Raw genomic sequence first — 22,419 nt, forward strand, 5'->3', positions numbered from 1 at the left:
AACTGATGCTAACCAAGAGCTGGTCTCCGGTATGAGGTAGATGTAGAATAAGAGTTACTGATGAGCTAATTCTCGTAGCGTTGTAAATCTTCGTTCTAGAACGTTGCCGATTGCAGTACAAAAAACAAATCTGAACAAGGTGTAAACAAGGCTCTATAAATTTATTCATCCACATTTTTTTTATTGTTAAATCCAGTAATGCTCCAACTTGTATTCAAATGTTTTCCTACTCATTTATAGATAATTGCAATTTTTTCACAATTTTGAGAATTTTGCACGGCACAAAAAAAATTCTATATATTTCGAAATATATTTCTTTAAATTCTGAGACCCAGTACTACTCTAATTTATTTCAAAATGTGTTCGTATGTTTTTTTTGATATGCGTGATTTTTTTCTCAGAATTTTTCAAACATTACGCGGTACAAAATATTGCATTTTTTCGCCGTCTGCATTTTTCTTCTTCTAAAATCTATGATTATACTGAATTAGTAAATTGAAAGGGCAAAAAAGGGTGCAACTTTGTAACTTTGTAACTTTGTCTGTAGCGTTGTACCACATTTATAGAAATTTAACCCCCTTCCTGTTGACCGTTTGATCTGAAATTTGGTACACATTTTTATCTCTGGTGTCATTATAAAACTGCGTATTCCATAATCTTGAAAATCAAAGATGGCGGCCCCTACAAAATGGTGGATTATGTACATATTTTCTAAAAATCCCATAAATATGGGTTTCCCCAAAACCCAATCAATATGGGTATCGAATGAAATGACCTGACCAGTAGAACATAATTATGTATGGAAAATTTAAATTAAAGATGGCGACCGTTACAAAATGTCAGATTTCAAATGTTCTCAGAACTTTATCAATATGTATATCAAATGAAAGGAACTGACTAGTAGAACACAGATATTTATGAAAAATGTAAATCCAAGATGGCCGCCACCACAAGATGGCGCCATGTATATTTTTTTCAAAACCTCATCAATATGGGTATTAAATGAAAGGGCATGACTGGTAGAATCATGAAAAATACAAAATCCAAGATGACCGCATTTCCCAAATAAACAATTAATTTTTAATGGTTCCATTCAGCTTGCCTTGTTTGTATGTATGTTTAAGTGTTTTGTAGGGTTGTCCCACATTGATAGAAAATTTACCTCGTTCCTGTTGACTGTTTGATCTGAAATTTGGAACATACATTTAATTCTACTGTCATTATAAAACTGGGTATTCCATGATATTGAATTATTTTATGAGAATTTTAAGCATTTGCTTAAAATTCTCAAAAAATTATATGAAAACGAGAGAACGAGAACGAGTGAGAACGAAAAAAATTAATATAAATTTTCAAAATATTTTTTGACGTAGGACTACGTCTTTCATTTCTATACCGGGGTGTAAAACCAAAGTTTCGAGAACGAAAGCGTTACGCTGGAGACCGAGATTTTGAGCGTTAATAGCTCTTAAACAACTGAACGAAATGGTATGATAAACACTTCATTTGAAAGATAAAATGTCTACGCGTCATATACTTGTTACTTTTCATCCAAAAACTTGTTTCAATAGTCTTAAAATTGCTTTCAAAACAGGCTATTGAAATCACCAATCGGTATATAAGCGAGCGCCGCTCGAAAACCCACTCAGTTATGATTGAACAGCGATTGGAGCATGTTGTCGCTGTTGTTGTGAAGCTAATTTCGTTTATCATGAATGCGCTGATGAACGGTGTCACCAAGAGCCTGTTTGTGAACCTAAGGCCAAAAGGGAATCCATCAGGAGGAGAGTGATGCCACGGTTCCGCTTGAAACATCGAAGCAGCCGCCACACACACACACACACATACACGCGCGGAATTCTCGTTGCTATCATCGTTGCTGAAAAATAATCTGCCAGTTCCCCTGGGAATTGAAAAATACATTCATGCGAAATAGTTTATTTTAATGTTTTCTATCCATATAACACTGCAACCAAATACATTTGGTTTTGTTATTTTTCAATCAATCGCAATTAACAGGAAAGCTTCTGAATATTTTTTCCCCATCAGTGGAAATTTTCGTATCCAATATTGGATGCATAACATGAAAAACGGAAAATGTTTCACATCGCGAAAATCAAGTCATTTTCGAGCGATTATTTGCTTTCTACTCATATAATGCTTCGACCAAATACATTTCGTTTTGGATTTTTTCAATCAAGTGCGATCAACGTAAGAATGTAAGAATGTAATGAACGTAAGAATGCGAATGTCTTTCGGCAATTTATTAGAGGTGCAATGAATCTTTAGGAATTCCCGCTCTACGCGCACTGGCAAACAATGTTTACTCAACAATTTCTCAAACTAGAAATGGGTGTTGTGAGAGAGGATTAGCGAACGCGAAAACGACAAACGGGAGAAAGATACGTTTGGAGGTTGAAGGAAATTGGCAGAAAACTTCTTCATTCTATCATTCAAATAATGTGATTCATACCACATCGTTTCGCCAGAAAGAGATTATTAATGCTCAAAGGAGGAATTGAGTCCTCCGAGTAAATTACCCAGCGCAAATTAGAGTCGACTATCGATTGCGGCATTCGTACACAAATAATTTTATAATGCAGTTTCACCAAAGTGATTTCTTCGGATATATTCACTACATCATGTCATGTATTTCATATTCTTCATAAGGAAATCCATATCCATGGCACCTATCGGTAACGAATTATTATCGAAACCACGATTTTCGCTAAATGCTCCTTTCAGTTCGGCCTGTAAAAAACTTTTCTGTACTCTAATCCATCAAATTTGGAGCCCTGAAAAGGGCCGTTGATTATATGCTAAGCTAATATAGCACGCTCTCCTCGGATACGATGGGCCAGCTGGATATCCTTGGGCATGATGTGACGCGTTTTGCATGGATAGCACACAAATTGGTATCTTCGAATAAGCCTCCTGCAGCGTCATAACCGCGGAACTTTGGAAGCGCAAGTCGGTTTTGAAGTCCTGAGCAATTCCACGAACCAAATGCTGCAAAGGTAGCTTGCGGATCAGCAATTCGGTCGATATCTGATAGCGAAGAAATTCATGAGAAGTTCCCGGTCGATAGCGATGTGGCTTCTCCACCTATCCTGCGCTACTGGTGCGCTTATCCGAGCTGACTTCGTGTGCCTTACCACCGAATGACTAACGAGCTGTCTGCGAAAGACTAACGAGCTCGAGTCCTCACGGTGCGAGAGTAGAGTAAGAAATGAACGAAAGCAAAGGAAGCGTCATTTTATAAACCATAAAAGTATAGAATCTAAATCCCACCCTTATTATATTCGTGAGTATACAGTAAGCTTATACAAGAAAAAGAGGGTGGGGTTTACATTCGATTCTTTTATGTTTTATAAAATGACACTTCCCTTGCTTTCGTTCATTTCTTACTCTACTCTCGCACCGTGAGGACTCGTTTCATCGGGACTAAGCAGACAGCTCGTTAGTCTTTCGGTGGTAAGGCACCACGAAAGCAGCTCGGATAAGCGCATCAGCCGCAGGAAGCGTGAAGAAGCCACATCGCTATCGACCGGGAACTTCGCATGAAATTCGTCGCTATCAGAAGTCGACCGAATTGCTGATCCGCAAGCTACCTTTGCAGCATTTGGTTCGTGGAATTGCTCAGGACTTCAAAACCGACTTGCGCTTCCAAAGTTCCGCGGTTATGACGCTGCAGGAGGCTTATTAGAAGATATCAATTTGTGTGCTATCCATACAAAACGCGTCACATCATGCCCAAGGACATCCAGCTGGCTCATCGTATCCGAGGAGAGCGTGCTATATTAGCTTAGCATATAATCAACAGCCCTTTTTAGGGCTCCAAATTTGATGGATTAGAGTTCAGAAAAGTTTTTTACAGGCCGAACTGAAAGGAGCATTTAGCGAAAATCGTGGTGTCGATGATAATTCGATACCGATAGGTGCCATGGATATGGATTTCATAATGAAAAATATGAAATATATGACATGATGTAATGAATATATCCCCATATCGAAGAAATCACTTTGATGAAACTGTTTACCGTTTGTCGTTTTTAATTGTTGGGAAAGGGCATTATTTCTGCTGACTAAATTCCAAGAAAAAATCCATTCCTTCTTTAAGCGTGATTCATTCTGCTTCGGATCAACGGAACAGTATGATAATCATTTCATACAAAAGATAAAATGTCCAAGAGTTATATGATTGCTATTTATTGAGTGGAAAAATTGTTTCAATAGCTTAATGATAGCTTCGAAAACAGGTTATTGAAATCATTCGTATCCGTATGTAGCGCGCCCACTTGGAAACCCATTAATCTTATTGGAATGTGAGATGGGGAAGCTCATACTTACGTCTATGCATTATGCTGTACACTACAGACTTTTTTTCTCCGTACTGATTAAGAAGCCGACCGAACTATCGGTCGACAAGTCAGTCTGCAGTCGACGGGGGCTCTTAATTTTGTTTTTGCAGGCCGAACCGAAAAAATTTCAGTCGAGTTAACTCTTTTTTACAGTAATGCTTTTGAATCCGGACACTTTGCATTACATTCAATATCATACCACAGCCATAAATTTTTTTTCATGTTGAATTTATGCGATTAATAGTTGCTAATATAGTTACTGATAGTTTCTTGATAGTTAATTATCAATCGCATTAATTCAACATGCAGAAAATGTTGTGGCTGCGGTATGGTATTAAATGTAACGCAAAATGTCCGGATTCAAATACATTACTGTATACTTACTTCGATGTTATTCGTTTCTCTCTCAGGGTAAGCAACGAATATAATAAGGGTGGGGTTTAGATTCTATACTTTTATGGTTTATAAAATGATGCTTCCTTTGCTTTCGTTCATTTCTTACTCTACTCTCGCACCGTGACGACTCGTTTGTTTGGGACCAAGCAGATAGATAGTTAGTCTTTCAGTGGTAAGGCACACGAAAGCAGCTCGGATAAGCGCACCAGCCGCAGGATAGGTGAAGAAGCCACATCGCTATCGACCGGGAACTTTGCGTGAAATTCATCGCTATCGGAAGTCGACCGAATTGCTGATCCGCAAGCTACCTTTGCAGCTTTTGGATCGTGGAATTGCTCAGGACTTCAAAACCGACTTGCGCTTCCAAAGTTCCGCGGTTATGACGCTGCAGGAGGCTTATTCGAAGATACAAATTTGTCTGCTATCCACGTAAAACGCGTCACATCATGCCCAAGGACATTCAGCTGGCCCGTCGAATCCAAGGAGAGGGTGCTATATTAGCTTAGCATATAATCATCGGCCCTTTTCAGGGCCCCAAATTTGATGGGTTAGAGTTTAGAAAAGTTTTTTGCAGGCCAAACTGAAACGAGAATTTTCGTTTGAATGCCATACAGCATCGAGAAAATTCCGGAAAGATCTAATCGTTGCTGAAAAATAATCTGCCAGTTCCCTGGGAATTGAAGAATACATCCATGCGAAAGAGTTTATTTTAATGTTTTCTAATTATATGGCGAACACAGCGACCAAATACATTTGATTTCGTAATTTTTCAATCAAGTGTAATTAGTTGGAAAGCTTCTGAAGATTATTCTTTCCCATCAGTAGGATATTTTCGTATCTAATATTGGATGCATAACATGAAAAACGGAAAATGTTTCGTATCGCGAAAATTATATAATTTTCAATCGATTATTGCTCAGTCGCCGAAATTTTCATACTCAGAGAGTTCATTCTCCTCTAGTTTGCCTTCCAAATTGCCATCGTAAACCACACCTTCTCTCGATTCAATCACGCACGAAAAGCATACTGAAATGATATTCTGGGGGTGAAACCGATTCATTTTTCGTGAGGCGTCGTGCACAAATTACGTAACGGGATAAGGGAGGAGGGGGTAGATGTTGCGTTACTTTCTGTTTATTAGAGATAGGAAATTGCGTTACGAAAGGGGGGGGTGGAGAGGTGGTTCAAAATTCGGATTTTTAGCGTTACGTAATTTGTGCACGACGCCTGAGGACATCGACACGACAACATCGTTACTGAACGAGCTGAACGGCGAGGGATCGAGGGATTCATTACCTGGCCTGACCTGACCTGAAATGCAATCAGTTTGTTTTAACTGTGAGGGAGCGCAGAAAAGCCGATGCTGATACTCTCGTGACCAAGAGAGTATCAGCATCGAAATACGGTTCCTCGGGAAGACATAGAATCAGCCGCCACACACACATATACACGCGCGCAACTCTTTTCGTTTGCTGGTTATCGAGAGGAAACCTGGAAAGAAATGATCGTTGCTGAAAAATAATCTGCCAGTTCCCCTTGGAATTGAAAATTACATTCAAGCGAGTTTATTTCAATGTTTTCTATCCATATAATACTGCGACCACATACATTTGGTTTTGTGATTTGTCAATCAAGTGCAGTTAGCAGGAAAGCTTCTGAAGATTATTCTTCAGAACAAGGTTTTTTGTATCCAATATTGGATGCATAAAACCTTGAGTCTCCAACGTAACACTCTCGTTTTTGAAGTCACCCAAATATTTATTTATTCATTCATTCAGGATGGATTTAGATTCAACTTCAAACAAATGATCTCTAAATCAACGATAGTCCTACGTCACCCTTGCGGTTATACCATAGATATAACCCACTTCCTGTTTTTTCAATTATTTTTTTTAAATTTGTTTGTATTTAAAGTTATTTATTCTAGGTTTTCTAATGACTTTGTCAAACATCATATTTTAATCAGACATCTAGAAATCGAGTTACGATTTTTTGGAAGAAAGATCAATTATTTAGAATAAGCCCTTTCAAAAAATCAGTCGTAATTTAAATTGGTCATATGATGATAAAAATTGTGATTTTAGGTAGCTCGAATCATAAGTACAGGGTCTTTCAGATTAAACGCTCACGCAAAAAAATCGAATAGCTCCTTATAAAAATGTTTTTCCGCTCCGTCGATGATAACACTGCATTCCCCACTTCGGGACGATAATATTCGGCTACTCGTTCAGTCTGATCGAATGGTTTTTGGTGTCAAGATAACAATTTACAAGAACGTGTATTTTTAGTGAAATCGTATTACTCGAGCAATCGAAGCCTTAATGAAACTTTGTCCTCTTATGGTAAGAATTTCAACATTTCTCGTCGTCGATTACTTCCTCTGAGGAATTGAAGGAGGAAATAACTCGGATTTTGAACAGCATCGTAATGTTAGAGTTTGCATGAAGGATTTTGTTCACCGTTTCAAACGCGTTATCGAAAAAAATTATGATCAGATTGAAAATATAGTTTTATCATGGTTGTTTAAAAATAAAAATTGGTTCACTTTATTAAAATTTGTTGCGTGAGCGTTTGATCTGAAAGATCCTGTAACATGATTGAAGAGGCTCGAATCAGCGATTTTCTACGATCTATCAATATCTATCAATATAAAACACCCATACGAATTCATTTCAATATAAATGGATATAAAAAAACCCATGGTAAATTATACCAGTACTAGGTCTCAAAATTGCACTGTGGTCACGCGTATTCTAGAGCTTGCCCCTCAGAATACATTCTAGGCGTGTTATTTGGCTTAAGAAATCTCAACTAAGTATTGATTAATGACGCTAGTTAATGTGTACGTTGAGACGGCAAAAGTTCCACAGGGAATGTTGAAGCCATCCAAGAAGAAGAAGGTCTCAAAATTTAAAAAAAACAAATTTTTGAAATATAAAAAAAATGTTTTTGTATCGAGTAAAATTACTAAAATTCTTTAAAAAATCACGCACGCCTAGAAAAGGCGTAGGAACACATTAAAATACAAATCAGAGCAGTACTGGATATCAAAACAGAAAAGAAATGTTTTCAACAATTCGAATTTATTGGTACTTAAATTTTTGATGATATAATGTATAATGTAATAATGTAATAACATTTCTCGATACATCATAGTTCGGTGCAATTTCAGTATTTTTTAAAAATTTTATTTCGAAACTATTGACAATGGCCCGAAAAATCTATAAAGTACGTTTTTCACCATTAACACTAGGTTTACGTACGTTTCTTGTATACCTATCTCTACGAACACGCGTCATTTTGACGCAACACACATCTACACCCATTCCATGCCAAGCCGATATAGTTGTCGACAGCAAAGAAGAGCGGGATCACTGAGTAACCACTTCAGGGTAAGTATGCAGTACATAGGTAAGTTTTCTTCCCGGTAACACTCTCCGAAAAGGCGACGCAGTAGATAAGAGTTCTTCGATCCAGGTAAGTGTACACACTTTTATTCTATTTATTTTTCATTGCAGGTAAGTCTAACTAATTTATTTCTTCATTTCTTTCCAGCTTCAATTCACTACATTTTATATTTAATTTTCAGGTAATTCACTACATTTTAACTCCTATTCATTATTCCAGGTAAATTTCTTTTAATAACTATTTCAACAAATAAATATAACTGTGTCACGTCATCTAGCAGGCCGTCTCCATCAAAACACCGAAAGGTAAAAAAGAGCGCTACATTCGATTTAATGCCTTTTTATAGATGTTCATTGCCGGAAGTCAACTAGTTTTTTATTTTCTTGATTTTGGTTTTATGGTTTCGCTTGACTATCGGAAATTCCCTTGCAAGCGTTGGGGGCTATTTCTCATAGATGGCTCTGCATTTGTTCATCAAACATACTGGCCCCTTCAGAAATCTCATTTCTGAAATTACAAAAAAAAATATTACTAAATGTCAAACAGTCCCTCGTTGATGGCTGGTTGTTTTCATGATGATCGCTTGTCCTTTCAGAGAAAGACATGAGTTTACGGATTCGATTCCGTTTTCTTCGTTGATTCTTCTGATGATGTTGACGGTTGTGTTGTTGCAATAGGAAGCAAACATATCTTCGATACGGGCTGAACGAATTTTCCGCTGGGTGTTTGAAGAGTGACCACTCGAGTGACCCTGCTCCAGGATGCAGTTCGATGATTCGTCCGGTCGGCCACTGCACAGGAGGAGTGTTCTCGTCTTTTATGACCACCAATTTGCCTTTCTCGATGACTACAGGTGGATTGCACCACTTCGATCGTGGTTGAAGCGTCGAAAGATATTCGGTGTGCCATCGCTGCCACAGATGTTGGAAAATTTTCTGCGTGTGCTCCCAATGTCGAAGCCGATTGGAGGGAATTTTCGTGAGGTCCATGTCCGGGATCGCTTTCATCGCGGAACCGATCAAAAAATGTCCGGGAGTGAGTGGTTCGAAATCAGTGTGGTCGTCGCTGAGAGGAACGAGTGGCCTAGAATTCAGGCAGCACTCGATCTGTTTGAGTAGAGTTTGCATGTCGTCGTCAGCTAGTTTGTTGGGTCCAAGAACACGGTAGAAATGCTTCTGTGCTGAGGCGATAGCAGCCTCCCACAGACCCCCGAAATTGGAAGCCTTGGGAGGGTTGAAGAACCAGCGTATTCCGTTCTTCACGCTTTCTTGTTGAACTGCCTGTTGATGATGCTCGCTGCGGAATAGGCGACGTAGCTCGTTTGCTGCACCCACAAAATTTCTCCCGTTGTCGCTGTGGATTTCGGCGCAGAATCCTCGTTGCGAGATGAACCTGCGCAGTGCCTGGATGAATTTCGCTGTGCTTAAATCAGAAACGAGCTCCAGGTGCACTGCCTTTGTGCTAAAGCAAATAAAAACAGCTACGTAAGCCTTTCGTGGAGCGGCTTTTCGACTGGCTTGCTTAAGTAGTATGGGTCCCCAGTAGTCCACGCCTGTGACGGAAAACGGCCGCGACGCAGTGACCCGTGATGCAGGAAGATCGGACATGAATTGCTCCACCTGCTTTGGGCGAGCTCTACAGCAAATAGTACAGTTGTGTACCACTCTTTTCGCAAGCTTTCTGGCCCCTGTGATCCAGAAACGGAGACGAATAATGGTCAGCAACAGTTGTGGAGCTGCGTGAAGATGTATTTGGTGATAGTGTCGAACCAAAAGTAGTGAAAATCGATGTGACGATGGAAGAAGGATTGGATGCTTTACTTCGAAAGGCTGTTGCGATCTTTCCAATCTGCCCCCAAAGTGCATCAGACCATCTGGTGCTAGGAATGGATGAAACCAACGTAGAGGTGACTTAGCGGACACGGGTTTTCTCTGCTGAAGCTGATTCCAGTCGCTGTTGAAACATTGTTGTTGAACCAATGAGATCAGTGTTTTCTCTGCCCTGGAGACTTCATCAGTGCTAGGACTAGAGGAATTCCGACGTGTGAATTTTCTGGAGAGACAATTGTAATGGAACCGCTGACAATAGGCGAGTACACGCATCATGCGATCGTAGCAGGAAAATTTCTCGACGAATTGGTCCAAGAATGTGGGCTCGATCATGGTGGGAGCAGATACGACTGGAGTTTTTCTGGTTTCTCGTTGAGCTTCAATGATTTTTAACTCATCACGATGCTGGATTGGCCAACAGCTGAGATGTTGTTTCAACCAAAAGGGTCCGCTCCACCAAAGTTCATTCTGGGGTAGAAGTTCTGCTGTCGTCCCACGCGAGATGCAGTCTGCAGGATTTAATTGTCCTGCTACATGGTTCCAACGACATCCATCCGTGGCGAGTTGGATTTTAGAAACGCGGTTCGCCACGAAAGTTGTCCACGTTGATGGAGTTGAATCCAACCAGCTGAGTACCACCGTTGAGTCGACCCAAAAGAAGGTTTCGGCTGACAGTTGAAGAGAGGCCGTAATTTTTCCGTACAATTGTGACGCAAGCAGTGCGCCGCAGAGTTCAAGTCGTGGTATGCTTTGCTTCTTTATTGGTGCTACTTTCGACTTGGCTGTAAGAAGCGCTACGGTGATGGTTTTGTCAGAGTTCGTCGAGTGGAGATAGGCGTAACTGCCATAAGCGCGTTCCGAGGCGTCGGAAAATATATGAAGTTGTACTGTGGTTGGGTTACGACACAAAACGTAACGAGGAATACGGAGCTCGTTCAGTCGCGGAAGTTGCGAGAGATATGATGTCCAGTGTTCGATCATCGGTGGCGGGAGTTCTTGGTCCCAGCCTAGAACCTTGTCGTCGCTGTCCTTGAGCGTCCATAACGCCTGAATGAATAGCTTAGCGGTGGTAACGATCGGCCCCACTAGGCCGAGGGGGTCGAACAGGCGAGCAATCTGAGAGAGAGAGCTATGCGTTTGGTCAACCTTTCCTCGGAAACGATTGGTAGGTCGATCTTGTAGCGCAGGTTGTCCGTCGATGGTTCCCAATGAAGGCCTAGGGTTTTTATGCACGAATCTCGATCGAAGTCAACAGATGCCTGGAGAGCCCGGTTATTCAGTGATATTGCCTCTAACACCGCTGGCTCATTCGATGCCCACTTACGGAGTTGAAATCCTCCTTTGTTGAGAAGGAACTCAAGCTGCTGGCGAAGTACGATGGCTTCTTGCACGGAATTTGCGCCAGAGAACAAATCGTCCACATAGAAGTCCCTTTTCAAGACCGTCGCTGCCTGTGAATGTTCATGTCGCTCGTCTTCGGGTAATTGTTGGAGGACACGTGTAGCGAGGAACGGAGCACTGGCAGTCCTGTAAGTGACCGTTCTCAATTCGTAGGTCTCGAGAGGATCGTCCGGGGAGAATCGCCACACAATTCTCTGAAGTGGAGTGTCCTCTTTGTCCACCAGTATCTGTCGGTACATCTGTTTGATGTCAGCGATCATCATTATAGGACGAATCCGGGATCGTATGATGATTGACCTGATGTCCTTTTGGATGACTGGACCCACCATGAGTGCGTCGTTCAAGGAGGGACCGGACGGCGTTTTACAAGACGCGTCAAAGACAACGCGTACCTTTGTTGTTGATCTGTCCTCGCGAACAACGCAATGGTGAGGGAGATGGTAGGACGGAGATGTTGCATTCTCATGGTCGTACACTCGATACATGTGTCCGAGGGCACGGTATTCTTCCAGGAAGTCGCAGTATTGTTTCCGGAGATTTCCATTACGCAACAGGCGGTGTTCCAGAAAACGAAAACGGCGAATAGCTGCACGACGATTGTCTTCTAGATTGAAGAGAGTGTCGTTCCTGACAGGTAGACGAACTATATAGCGACCCTCGGAATTTCTGGAAACGTTGCGTTGGAAGTGTTCTTCACATGCTGCTTCTTCCGCCGAGTAGTTTGCAGAGGTCCAGAATTTTTCCATTTGCTGCTGGAGATCTACGATGGTGGCGATATTAACCGATGCTGGAGCTGTTGACTGGCCAGTAGAGTTTCTTCCGGAGACGATCCAGCCAAAAACGGAGTTCACGAACAGTGGACCATTGGAATCGAGCTGAATTCTGCCAGCGGCTTTGAACAGATCAAAGAATAGTTCGGCTCCTAATATGATGTCGATAGGAGCACTTTGGTGAAACGATGGGTCTGCGAGTTGGATCCCGGGTGGAATTTTCCAGGATGAAATGTTGAACGAAGTAGCTGGCAGATCGACAGTAACCCGCGGTAGAATGACGAAGTCAACCGAAGCAGAGTATTCAGTCACTAGCGAACGAACCGTAGACACAATCTTGAAGCGAGCATGTGTCGAACGTTGTCCTATTCCGGTGATCGGTAGATTAATTTTCTGACGTTGTACTACGAGCCGTCGTACAAATGACTCAGTTGCAAAGCAGCACTCACTGCCGGAATCCAGAAGAGCTCTGACGTGGTGTTCAATACCACTATCGTCAACCACCAATACGATCGCTGTTGCTAAAACGACGCTTTTCACTCCACGACCTGAAGAAGCGTTAGCAACTGTTTCTCCGAGGGCTGCTGACATCGACACCGACGATTTATCATCCGTTGTTTGTGTTCGATCTTCTTTTGATTGAAATGATTCTGGAACCTTGGCGCTGGGAAATGTTGACGATGAGTCGGAGCAGAGCTGAGTGTGGTGGTGACCATGGCACTTGCGACATGTGCTGGAAGAGGGACAATTATCTGCTCGGTGTCCTTTGTGCAAACAGTTCCGGCACAGTTGATGACGACGAACTTCTTTGTCTTTGTCTCCGATGCTTAGCTTGGAGAAGACTGCGCACAAATATAGAGGATGATGATTTGGACACATGATACATTTTCTCGGGCTCATGCTGTTTGCTCCGTGGCTAGAAACAGGACGCGGAAGTGGCCTTTTCGTTGGCTGAGGTTGGGAAACATCGCTGGTTCGTCCAATCGATTGAAGTACTGAGACACGTCGTTGGATGAAAGATGTTAGATCGCTGAATTTCATGGCATCATTCGTTGAAGCGCACTCCTCCCAGTCTCTCCTTGTTGTGGGATCTAGGCGGATGCTCAAGATTCTGATGAGAATAATGTCCCAGTATTCAGTTTTCTCGCCGAGTTGTTTGAGGATTTTTACATTAGCTTCGAACCTCTCCACCAGCGAATGCAACTCCGAAACGGATTCCCGTTTGAGAGTAGGAAATTCGAAAAGCGAGTCAATGTACGACTGCTTTAGTCGTACGGTATTCTGGTAATACTCCAGCAGCAAATTCCAGGCTACGAAGTAGTTGTTGGCGCTGATTGCTATTGTTTGCACTAGCTTTAATGCTTCTCCAGCCAAAGATGAGCGAAGATAATAAAATTTCTGCACACTAGAGAGTTCGTGCGACGAGTGGACTAGTGAGACGAAGAGATCGTGGAAGTTGAGCCACTGATCGATGTTTCCCGAGAAAACAGGCAGCTTGATGTCCGGTAGACGGATATGTGATGCCGTTGTAGGGAATTGCTGATTTGATTGGTTTGTCGGAGACGGAGGATTAACTGGAGTTGATGGAGCTTTATTCAGCGACAGAAGAAAACCTTTTACACGGAAATAGGCAGTTTCGAAGTCGATGCGGGGTTTCAGATGATGTTAGGTGCCGGCCTCGTCCAGCGTTTCCAAATCGCTCTGTACAGTGTTGAAGTCATTCCAGATCGTAACAAGGTGCTCCAAACGGACAGGTACCTCACAAGCACCGGTTTCTTCGTGGTAGGTGTCGACGAACGTCACGATGAGATTGAATGAGGATAAGAGGCTCTTCTGCCTCGTTTTCAGCGATTTGATTCGCCTATCGCTGGACATGATGAAGCGGGATCTGGAAAGCGAAAGACCACGCAGCACAAACGGAATTAATGTGAAAGAATGGAACGCTAATTACCTTCTTAAGGCAATATTCAATGCCTTGTATAAATTAATGCAGCGCAGTAACCAGCAGTGATAAAGATCGTCTTAGAAAGAGATCGAAGATCGTTCCGACCGGAATTGTACCAGGTAGGTAACCTCAACTGCACACAGCCACGTGGTTAGTATTCCAGGAGCAATAGAGATGCCGGATCAACGGAGTTCGACGTTGATCCGGTTCGAAGGACCACTTTGTCGACAGCAAAGAAGAGCGGGATCACTGAGTAATCACTTCAGGGTAAGTATGCAGTAAATAGGTAAGTTTTCTTCCCGGTAACACTCTCCGAAAAGGCGACGCAGTAGATAAGAGTTCTTCGATCCAGGTAAGTGTACACACATTTATTCTATTTATTTTTCATTGCAGGTAAGTCTAACTAATTTATTTCTTCATTTCTTTCCAGCTTCAATTCGCTACATTTTATATTTAATTTTCATGTAATTCACTACATTTTAACTCCTACTCCATTATTCCAGGTAAATTTATTTTAATAACTATTTCAACAAATAAATAGAACTGTGTCACGTCATCTAGCAGGCCGTCTCCATCAAAACACCGAAAGGTAAAAAAGAGCGCTACATTCGATCTAATGCCTTTTTATAGATGTTCATTGCCGGAAGTCAACTAGTTTTTTATTTTCTTGATTTTGGTTTTATGGTTTCGCTTGACTGTCGGAAATTCCCTTGCAAGCGGGCTATTTCTCATAGATGGCTCTGCATTTGTTCATCAAACAATAGTGTTTTTCAGATTTTCGTCAAAAGTGGTCATTTTGTTTTTTATCGCAAAGTATTAAACCCGTATTTTTATTTTATTTTGTTTTATTAGGGTGCCCATTCCCATTTTAGGGTTTTCCGAAAAATCATTTTTTCCACTTTTTCCCAAAATGACCTTTTTCAAAAATTCCAGCTATGAATTGAAAAGTACGGGTCTAATGTTTTGCAATAAAGAACAAAATAACCGCTTTTGACGAAAATCTGATAACCACATAATGGATTTGGCATGAAATGTTTATATAACAACATATAGAAAGCAACTTAATTATAAACTATAAGTAAAATAAGAAAATGTAAAATTGAGGTTCACAATAATATTATTTATACAAAAAATATCCTACTATTTCATTTTTAAACTCGAACTAAGCAACTGAAATTTTTAAAATCTCTTCGCACTTTGACATCAATTGACATTCTGCATTCCATTTTTTCTATTGTTGTTTCCGGCAACAGTTGTTCATCGCTTGTTTCATTTGAGATGATGACATCGCATATGGAGATAACAGATCAAAATGTCAGTACATTTCAATACATTTTTCAAATATTATTAGTCTTTGCATGTTTACTCAAAATTTTGTCTACATAACGATCGCGTTGAATTGACGCACATTCGTAAAGGTAGGAATACTACATAGAGAATTTCGATATATCAATATTTTTGAAGGAAATAGACTTCAATATATATTCACCTCGATCAATGGATTAAAGTCATTACAAGAGATAAAATAAAAATGCAACCGGTTTTGTAATTTTCTTTACAATATTCGAAATGCGTCAAAATGACGCGCTCCGTAAACCTAGTGTTAATCATATGGTGAACCACATGGGGTTTCAAAAATAGCCAAAAAAGTATATGGGTTTGAGCTTAGGGATACGAACGAGAACTTCACTAGGACTGTGATTGTTTGTAGTAACCGTATTTGAATTAAGTTTTTGACGTAGGATTACGTCTTTCGGGAGCATATTGGGGTACGAATTGAAAATCGAAAATCGAGCACATCGTGAAAATTGTCCAATTTCAAACGCTTATTGCTCAGCCATTTCATTGTGGATTGATGAAATTTTTGCGTCAATCGATTTCGGCACTCCATAAGAATTTTGTATAATGAAGAAAATAAAAAAATGTCATGAAACTAACTATCGAACATTTGAAAAATCTCAACTTCTATCCTAACGGAAATACCCACTTCTGATTGGTCGAAATTGACGACACATGCGGCGGATCCCTAACAGAGACATCAAAACCAAGCTACCTGGCGGAAATCGGCATTGCAAATACATAAGAGTAAGGGGAGCTTTTGTTCCCACCGAAATGTGTTTCCTAACAGACACATCAAAACCACGCTGATAGGGGGAAATCGGCATTGAAAATACATGAAAGTAGGTAGAACTTTTGTTCCCACTGAAATGTATTCCCTAAAAAGGACAACTAAACCATGCTACCTGAGGGAAATCGGCATTGCAAACAAATGAAAGTAGAGAGGACTTTTGTTCCCACCGAAATTTATTCCCTAACAAAGATAACAAAACCGAGGTGCCCGGGGGAAATCGGCATTGGAAATATATGCAAGTCGGGGGCATTTTTATATTGCAAGTAAGGTGAGTGATGCGATTAATTGTAGCAAATGAAATTTAAATTTGGAACTTAAATGTTGGTTGCTTCGTGAAATTTAATTTCAATGACCGATCGTGTATTGTGAAAAATTTAGCACAAGTGTAATTGTAAAATTGTATATGGTAGCAGTTGTGTTAAAAATGACTTGATATGTGAAACGATTTATTTCTATTTTTATAAATAAAAACCAAGGTGTGTTCCCGCTCGAGAACGGGTCGTTTGGTTTAAGCTGTCTGTTTTGTTGTGTTGTTTATACGGCGAGAAAAATTGGAAAAGTGAAGAAATATTAGAAAAAAACATATTTCCCATATGCTTTACATATAGTATTAGGTGCTGTTAATCCAATTAAAATTCCCATTGGGTTGGATATACACTCAGAAAGTGAAAGTTATAAAAGAAAATTACCTTTTCCTTTTCTAATATGTTTTCTCTATATTAAAGTAACATGTTTTTACTGATGAGAAAAAATGATAATTGTGTTCGATATTGGTAATTATTTTATATTACATTTGTGAGTTTGTTTTTGTCTTTATTTCATTCATACATAACATAGGAGGCATCTCGTCTAGGATCATAGAGGGCGGTTTTCATCATATCTCGTTCCACATCGGTATCTTTTATCTGATACGCATCATCCAACGATTGTTTACCATCCTTCTGTCATCATCACTCGGTAAACACTGGTGGAGTGAACAAACAATACCCAACAACCAAACAAACAACCCTTTTCAGACCACCAAATCATTATCAAAGAGTTTAACGATGTAATTCTTCAAACATATCCAAAATCAACAGATAGATAACGGAATCCTACATCATATAATATGTAATATGTAACCGATTACTCGCGGTTGGCTCGAGGTTAGTATTACAAAGATCTCATAATTGGAATGTTGCAGTCTTCAGTACTATGAATGTGTGGCCGACACGGGATACTTCCTATTGGGGTGCAACTGACCATTGATCAGCGACGCCCCCCTAGTCTGTACCTCATATAAATCGTGGTGCATCTCTCTTGACTCGAGGAATCCAGGGTAGAATGGTCACTGGGCGGTACAATCTTCAGCTCGTGTAAAGTTGCCATGAGCGGTACAACCTTTGGCTCTTGTTGAATGATCAGTGGCCTGCACAACCTACGACCTGTGTATCTGTAAAGAGTATGTGTATGTATTGCCGCGACTAAGTAAAAGTTTATCGATTGGATAGGAGGGATATGATACAGGGATACAACGGAGGAAACATCATCAAACGTTGACATTGGCGTTTCTGAGGAACAGGTATAGATGAAGCAGAAGAGCAGGGTCACGGCTACCTAAGATATCACGGACGGGGATCTGATTGTCTGCCTATTGTCCTCAATGCTATGGAAAGCTGAGAGCGGGCAGCATAGAACCGGATACACGACCAGACAACATGCTCGATGTCGTGGTAGCCACATGCTTACCAAATTGTAACTATATATACAATTTAAGTCAAATATGCGCCGTTTTGTTCGCAAACTTGTTGTCATTTAGAAGGCAACTTCATATTACACCCCCCTCCTTATAAACCCCCCGCCCCCCTCCTTATTTGCAAAAAACTCAGACAGCCAGTTTTCGCAAGCCTCTTTCGGACCCAACTTAGTATCACCAAGAGCGTATTGCATGGACCGGAAGAGATGATAATCACTTGGAGTCAGGACTGGACTATACGGTGGGTTCAATAGGACATCCCATCCGAGCTCCCGTAGCTTCTGGCGGGTCATCAAAGATGTGTGAGACCGAGCGTTGTCCTGGTGGAAAACAACACCATTCCTATTGATCATTTCTGGCTGCTTCTGGTCAATCGCCTGCTTCAAACGCTCAAGCTGCTCACAGTAGAAAACTGAGTTGATGGTCTGGCCATAGTAGAGCAGCTCGTAGTGGATGATTCCCTTCCAATCCCACCAAACACACAGCAAAACCTTCCTGGTTGTCAATCCGGGCTTGACGATGGTTTGGGCCGGCTCACCGCGCTTCGACCACGACTTTTTTCGCTTCAGGTTGTCGTACGTGATCCATTTTTCATCACCAGTCACCATCTTCAAAAACGGGTCGAGTTCGTTCTGTTTCAGCAGTGCATCGCAGGCGTTGATCCTGTCTAAAAGATTTCTTTTGCGTCAACTCGTGTGGCACCCTTACATCCAGCTTTTTTTGGAATCCAATCAATAAATGGTTCCAAACGGTTTTATGGTCTATACCCAGTTCCTTGCCAATCGAGCGAGTGCTCAATAGCCGGCCTACTTGGAGGATTTCAACGATTTTATCGGTTTCCACGACGCTTGGTCCGCCAGCACGGGGTGTATCTTCGACAGCCACTAAACCAGAACGAAAGCGATCAAACCAACGCTGTGCTGTGCGAACCGTTACAGTATCGGGTTCATAAACAGAGAGAGAAAGAGAAAAGAGAGAGAGAGAGAGAGAGAGAGAGAGAGAGAGAGAGAGCGAGAGAAGAAAATAAACCGAATTTAAATTTTATTTGTTAGAATTAATTGTATCACTCAATATATACTTATATAATATATATACTTGCAATATAAAAATGGCCCCGACAATGGCAGGCAGCTTGATTTTCATATCTCTGTTAGGGAATACATTTCGGTAGGAACTAAAGTTTCCCCTATGTATTTGCAATGCCGAATTCCCCCAGGCAGCTTGGTTTTGATGTCTCTGTTAGGGACTCGCCGCATGTGTCGTCAATTTCGACTATCAGAAGTGGGTATTTCCGTTAGAATAGGGGTTGAGATTTTTCAATTGTTCGATAGTTAGTTTCATTACATTTTTTATTTTATTCAATATAAAAAATTGTTATGAAGTGCCGGAATCGATTGGCGCAAACATTCCATCAGTCCGTCATGTAATGACTGAGCAATAAACGTTTGATATTGGACAATTTTCACGATGTGCTCAATTTTCTATTTTCAATTCGTACCCCAATATGTTCCCGAAAAACGTAATCCTACGTCAAAAAAACGGAGACGATCATGGCTGATGTGGTGTTGAATTACTCCATAGAAAATAATAATGTTTACAAATACCCGACAATGTTGATAAAGGAAAGAGACTAGGTAGTCGCCAGACATCGCGCCTTTTTGATTTGGAAATGCACTGCCCATGATTGCATAGGAGACGTAATCGACAACACCATTAGTGTTGGGAAAACGCATCTCTGTTGTATTTGGCCTACAAGCATAACCATGCAAATTTCCGATGAAATAATCTGTCCAGTTGAAGGATATTATCGGCAAAAGAGGCCCTAGGTGATTTTGCGGATTATAACATATTTTTTGCATTTGGAAAACGTTTGCGTCTATTTATGCGGACAATCAATGGTTTCAATGATCATTTATCCGCTTGGCTAGACGTAATCACTAGGTCGCTCTGTTTGTAGCGTTAGTATTTACAATTCCGATAATAGTCAAGACGTCTTCGCCGGTAGTTTCAGTTGTTATCGGATAAAATCAAAAAGGTTTGGAAGAAATTTAGTGAAATATATGGAAAAGGTGCTCTTCATTTGTTGCGAGTCTATGATAGTACTTTTTTCCTGAAGAATACTCTGGGATATGATAAGAACAGTAGGTTTGTGTTTTTTTTTCAATTAATTGAATTTGTAAAGAAAAATTTACCGATATCACGATCAATAAGATGGTGGAGTGACTTACTTCAACGGCAGTGGAGGCGATCTGGCGTAGTGGTAACATCCATGCCTCTCACGCTAAAGGTCACGAGTTCAATTCTCACTCCCGACATTCTTCCAAAAATGGAAGTAAAAGTGACGAACCAGCCAAATGAGTTGAAAATCACTATAATACAGATAAAAAAAAAAATACTTCAACGGTAGGAGTAAATGCTGAGTATGTGGAATAACTCAATGTTGAATCCGAGGAGTTATAATGCTAAGAATCAATATTATTTTAATTTTACCACTGATCTGATTGTTTCATTATCTACTCGAAGATTCAATTGCAGAAATTTAGGTAATTATAACATTAAAAAACACAATTGCTTATCTTTGTTAATCGTGTACAGAAAATAGTAATTATATGAGCAGCGTTTCAATGGTTTCTTATATTCATCTATTAGGAAACATTAAGTAATAAGACACCATCGTGACATACATGTTTGGACTCTACAAAGAATGTGATTCAAATGTAGATTTAGCCTATAGCACATATTACTGACAATTGTTGATTTTCGAACGATGTATGAAAGCTGTATGGAACTACGTCTGTTATGCGGACAAACAGTGATATTTCGGAAACGTTTTTTCAAAATTGCTCAAATTTTTTCGAACAAAAATTGTTTGTTTGCATGTTGAGCAAACGTATTACATTGTGTAGAATGCGAAACAACGAAAAAGTCGATTTTGTTCATTTTGTCGTTTACGTCTCCTATACAAACATGGGCAGTGCAGCGTGTCCTAGCGGATGTGGAGATGGCCGGTTGTGAAACTCACTGGCGTTAGTATTTGGCCGGGCTTGCAGCACATGATTTTCAATCGTGTGTTTTATACGAAAATAGCTGACCCGGCAAACTTCGTCCCGCCCAAAATTTATTTTTCGATATCACTTCCACGTTTTCTTACTAAGCGCACGTTCATCGGTCTAATCGCAGAACTGTTCATTGATTGATCTTTGTAACCATATATTGTTACAAATGAGAATATCGAATAGAATTTTAACGAAAATTTGATTTTCACCATTTGGATTCCGGGAGAGGTGGTCGAAGGTGGAAAAAACAATGTTCGACGACAGCAAAATGTGTGGATCCCAAACCAACGGGAAAACCCTATTAAATTTTGAATCTCTCCCATGGTGGGTGATTGGGTGAGAATAACCACTAGATGACATCGATGGATAGGACTGGAAGAAAGGTTGGAATGGTAGGAAAGTGGAATGGTTGGAACGGAAGAATTCGGGAAGAAGGAAGGAAGAAGGGTTCGAGATAGGAATTGGAAAGGAATTGAGTTCTCTGGGTTTCGACCGCGGAAGCGTACATATCGATCGAAGTGATCAAGTTTTTATAAAAGTTTTCGTTGTGATAATACCACGTTTTGTCAATCGATTTATTGAGCGGTGAAACCGACTGAAAAAACCCTGGTCGCTGGCCGCAGAGGTTGCCAGCTAAGCATCAAGGACCAGCGATAAGAGTGTGTCTGCCTCGCCCTCATCAGCCCCGTGCTGGTACGGCTCACTGTAAAGGAGCTACGCAGGCCAGTTGTCACGAGTTGCTCGTCACGCTCCACTCGTTCATCGTCAAGAACGACACGGAGTTTGCGACCTTCCACTGAAGCCAAGATCTGGGGAAATCACCTCGTCATATGAGTCGGCCGTCCGCCGTTGCCGACCGTCATCTCGCAGATACCATTTCCGACGACGCCGTAGCCGATCACCACCCGCCACCAATCCGAGTAGACGACCATTACCAAAAAAGAAGAATCCGTAAGCGAATAAACATTGTTTGTTAACCTGCAAATTACTTCTTCTCGCTAACCCAAACCCGAAAACCTCCCCACACAGCCCACGCGACGACTCTGAGCGAGGACCCAAAAGAGACCTTTCGCGTCCACCCCTGCACGGTCATAGGTAAGGCCAAGGGATTTAGGCTGCGTTCCCTTCCGGAACCAGCAGAATAGATCCCCGGGGGCTGAGAGCAGCCGTTCCAGAAAGTAATTCGTAACAGCTTCTAATAGGCCTTTAAAATTAGTTTTTAATATAAAAATTTAGTACTTCTATCAAAACTCTACGTTATAATATCAGATTATTTTCAGACACAATTCTTGTGCAAGATTTTTCATCCACTTGCAAATAACATGTTTCTCTGTTACAGAAAATATGATAGAATTAAAACAGCCCTAAATCGGACAATTCCTTTCTC

General features: G+C 40.8%; 1 protein-coding gene across 1 annotated transcript; it reads right to left on the bottom strand.

Moving 5' to 3' along the window:
• Nucleotides 1-8,607: 8,607 nt before the first annotated feature.
• On the bottom strand, nt 8,608-21,964 carry LOC129766221 (uncharacterized). Its single transcript, XM_055766733.1, has 5 exons — nt 21,855-21,964; nt 13,839-14,053; nt 11,155-13,778; nt 8,779-11,110; nt 8,608-8,672 (listed from the first exon to the last, which is right to left on the bottom strand). The coding sequence occupies exons 1-5, from the start codon at nt 21,962-21,964 to the stop codon at nt 8,608-8,610; spliced, it is 5,346 nt and encodes a 1,781-aa protein (XP_055622708.1).
• Between the last annotated feature and the right edge of the window lie 455 nt (nt 21,965-22,419).

This window comes from Toxorhynchites rutilus, chromosome 2 (assembly GCF_029784135.1).
Source record: "Toxorhynchites rutilus septentrionalis strain SRP chromosome 2, ASM2978413v1, whole genome shotgun sequence".
NCBI classification, from domain to species: Eukaryota; Metazoa; Arthropoda; class Insecta; order Diptera; family Culicidae; genus Toxorhynchites; species Toxorhynchites rutilus.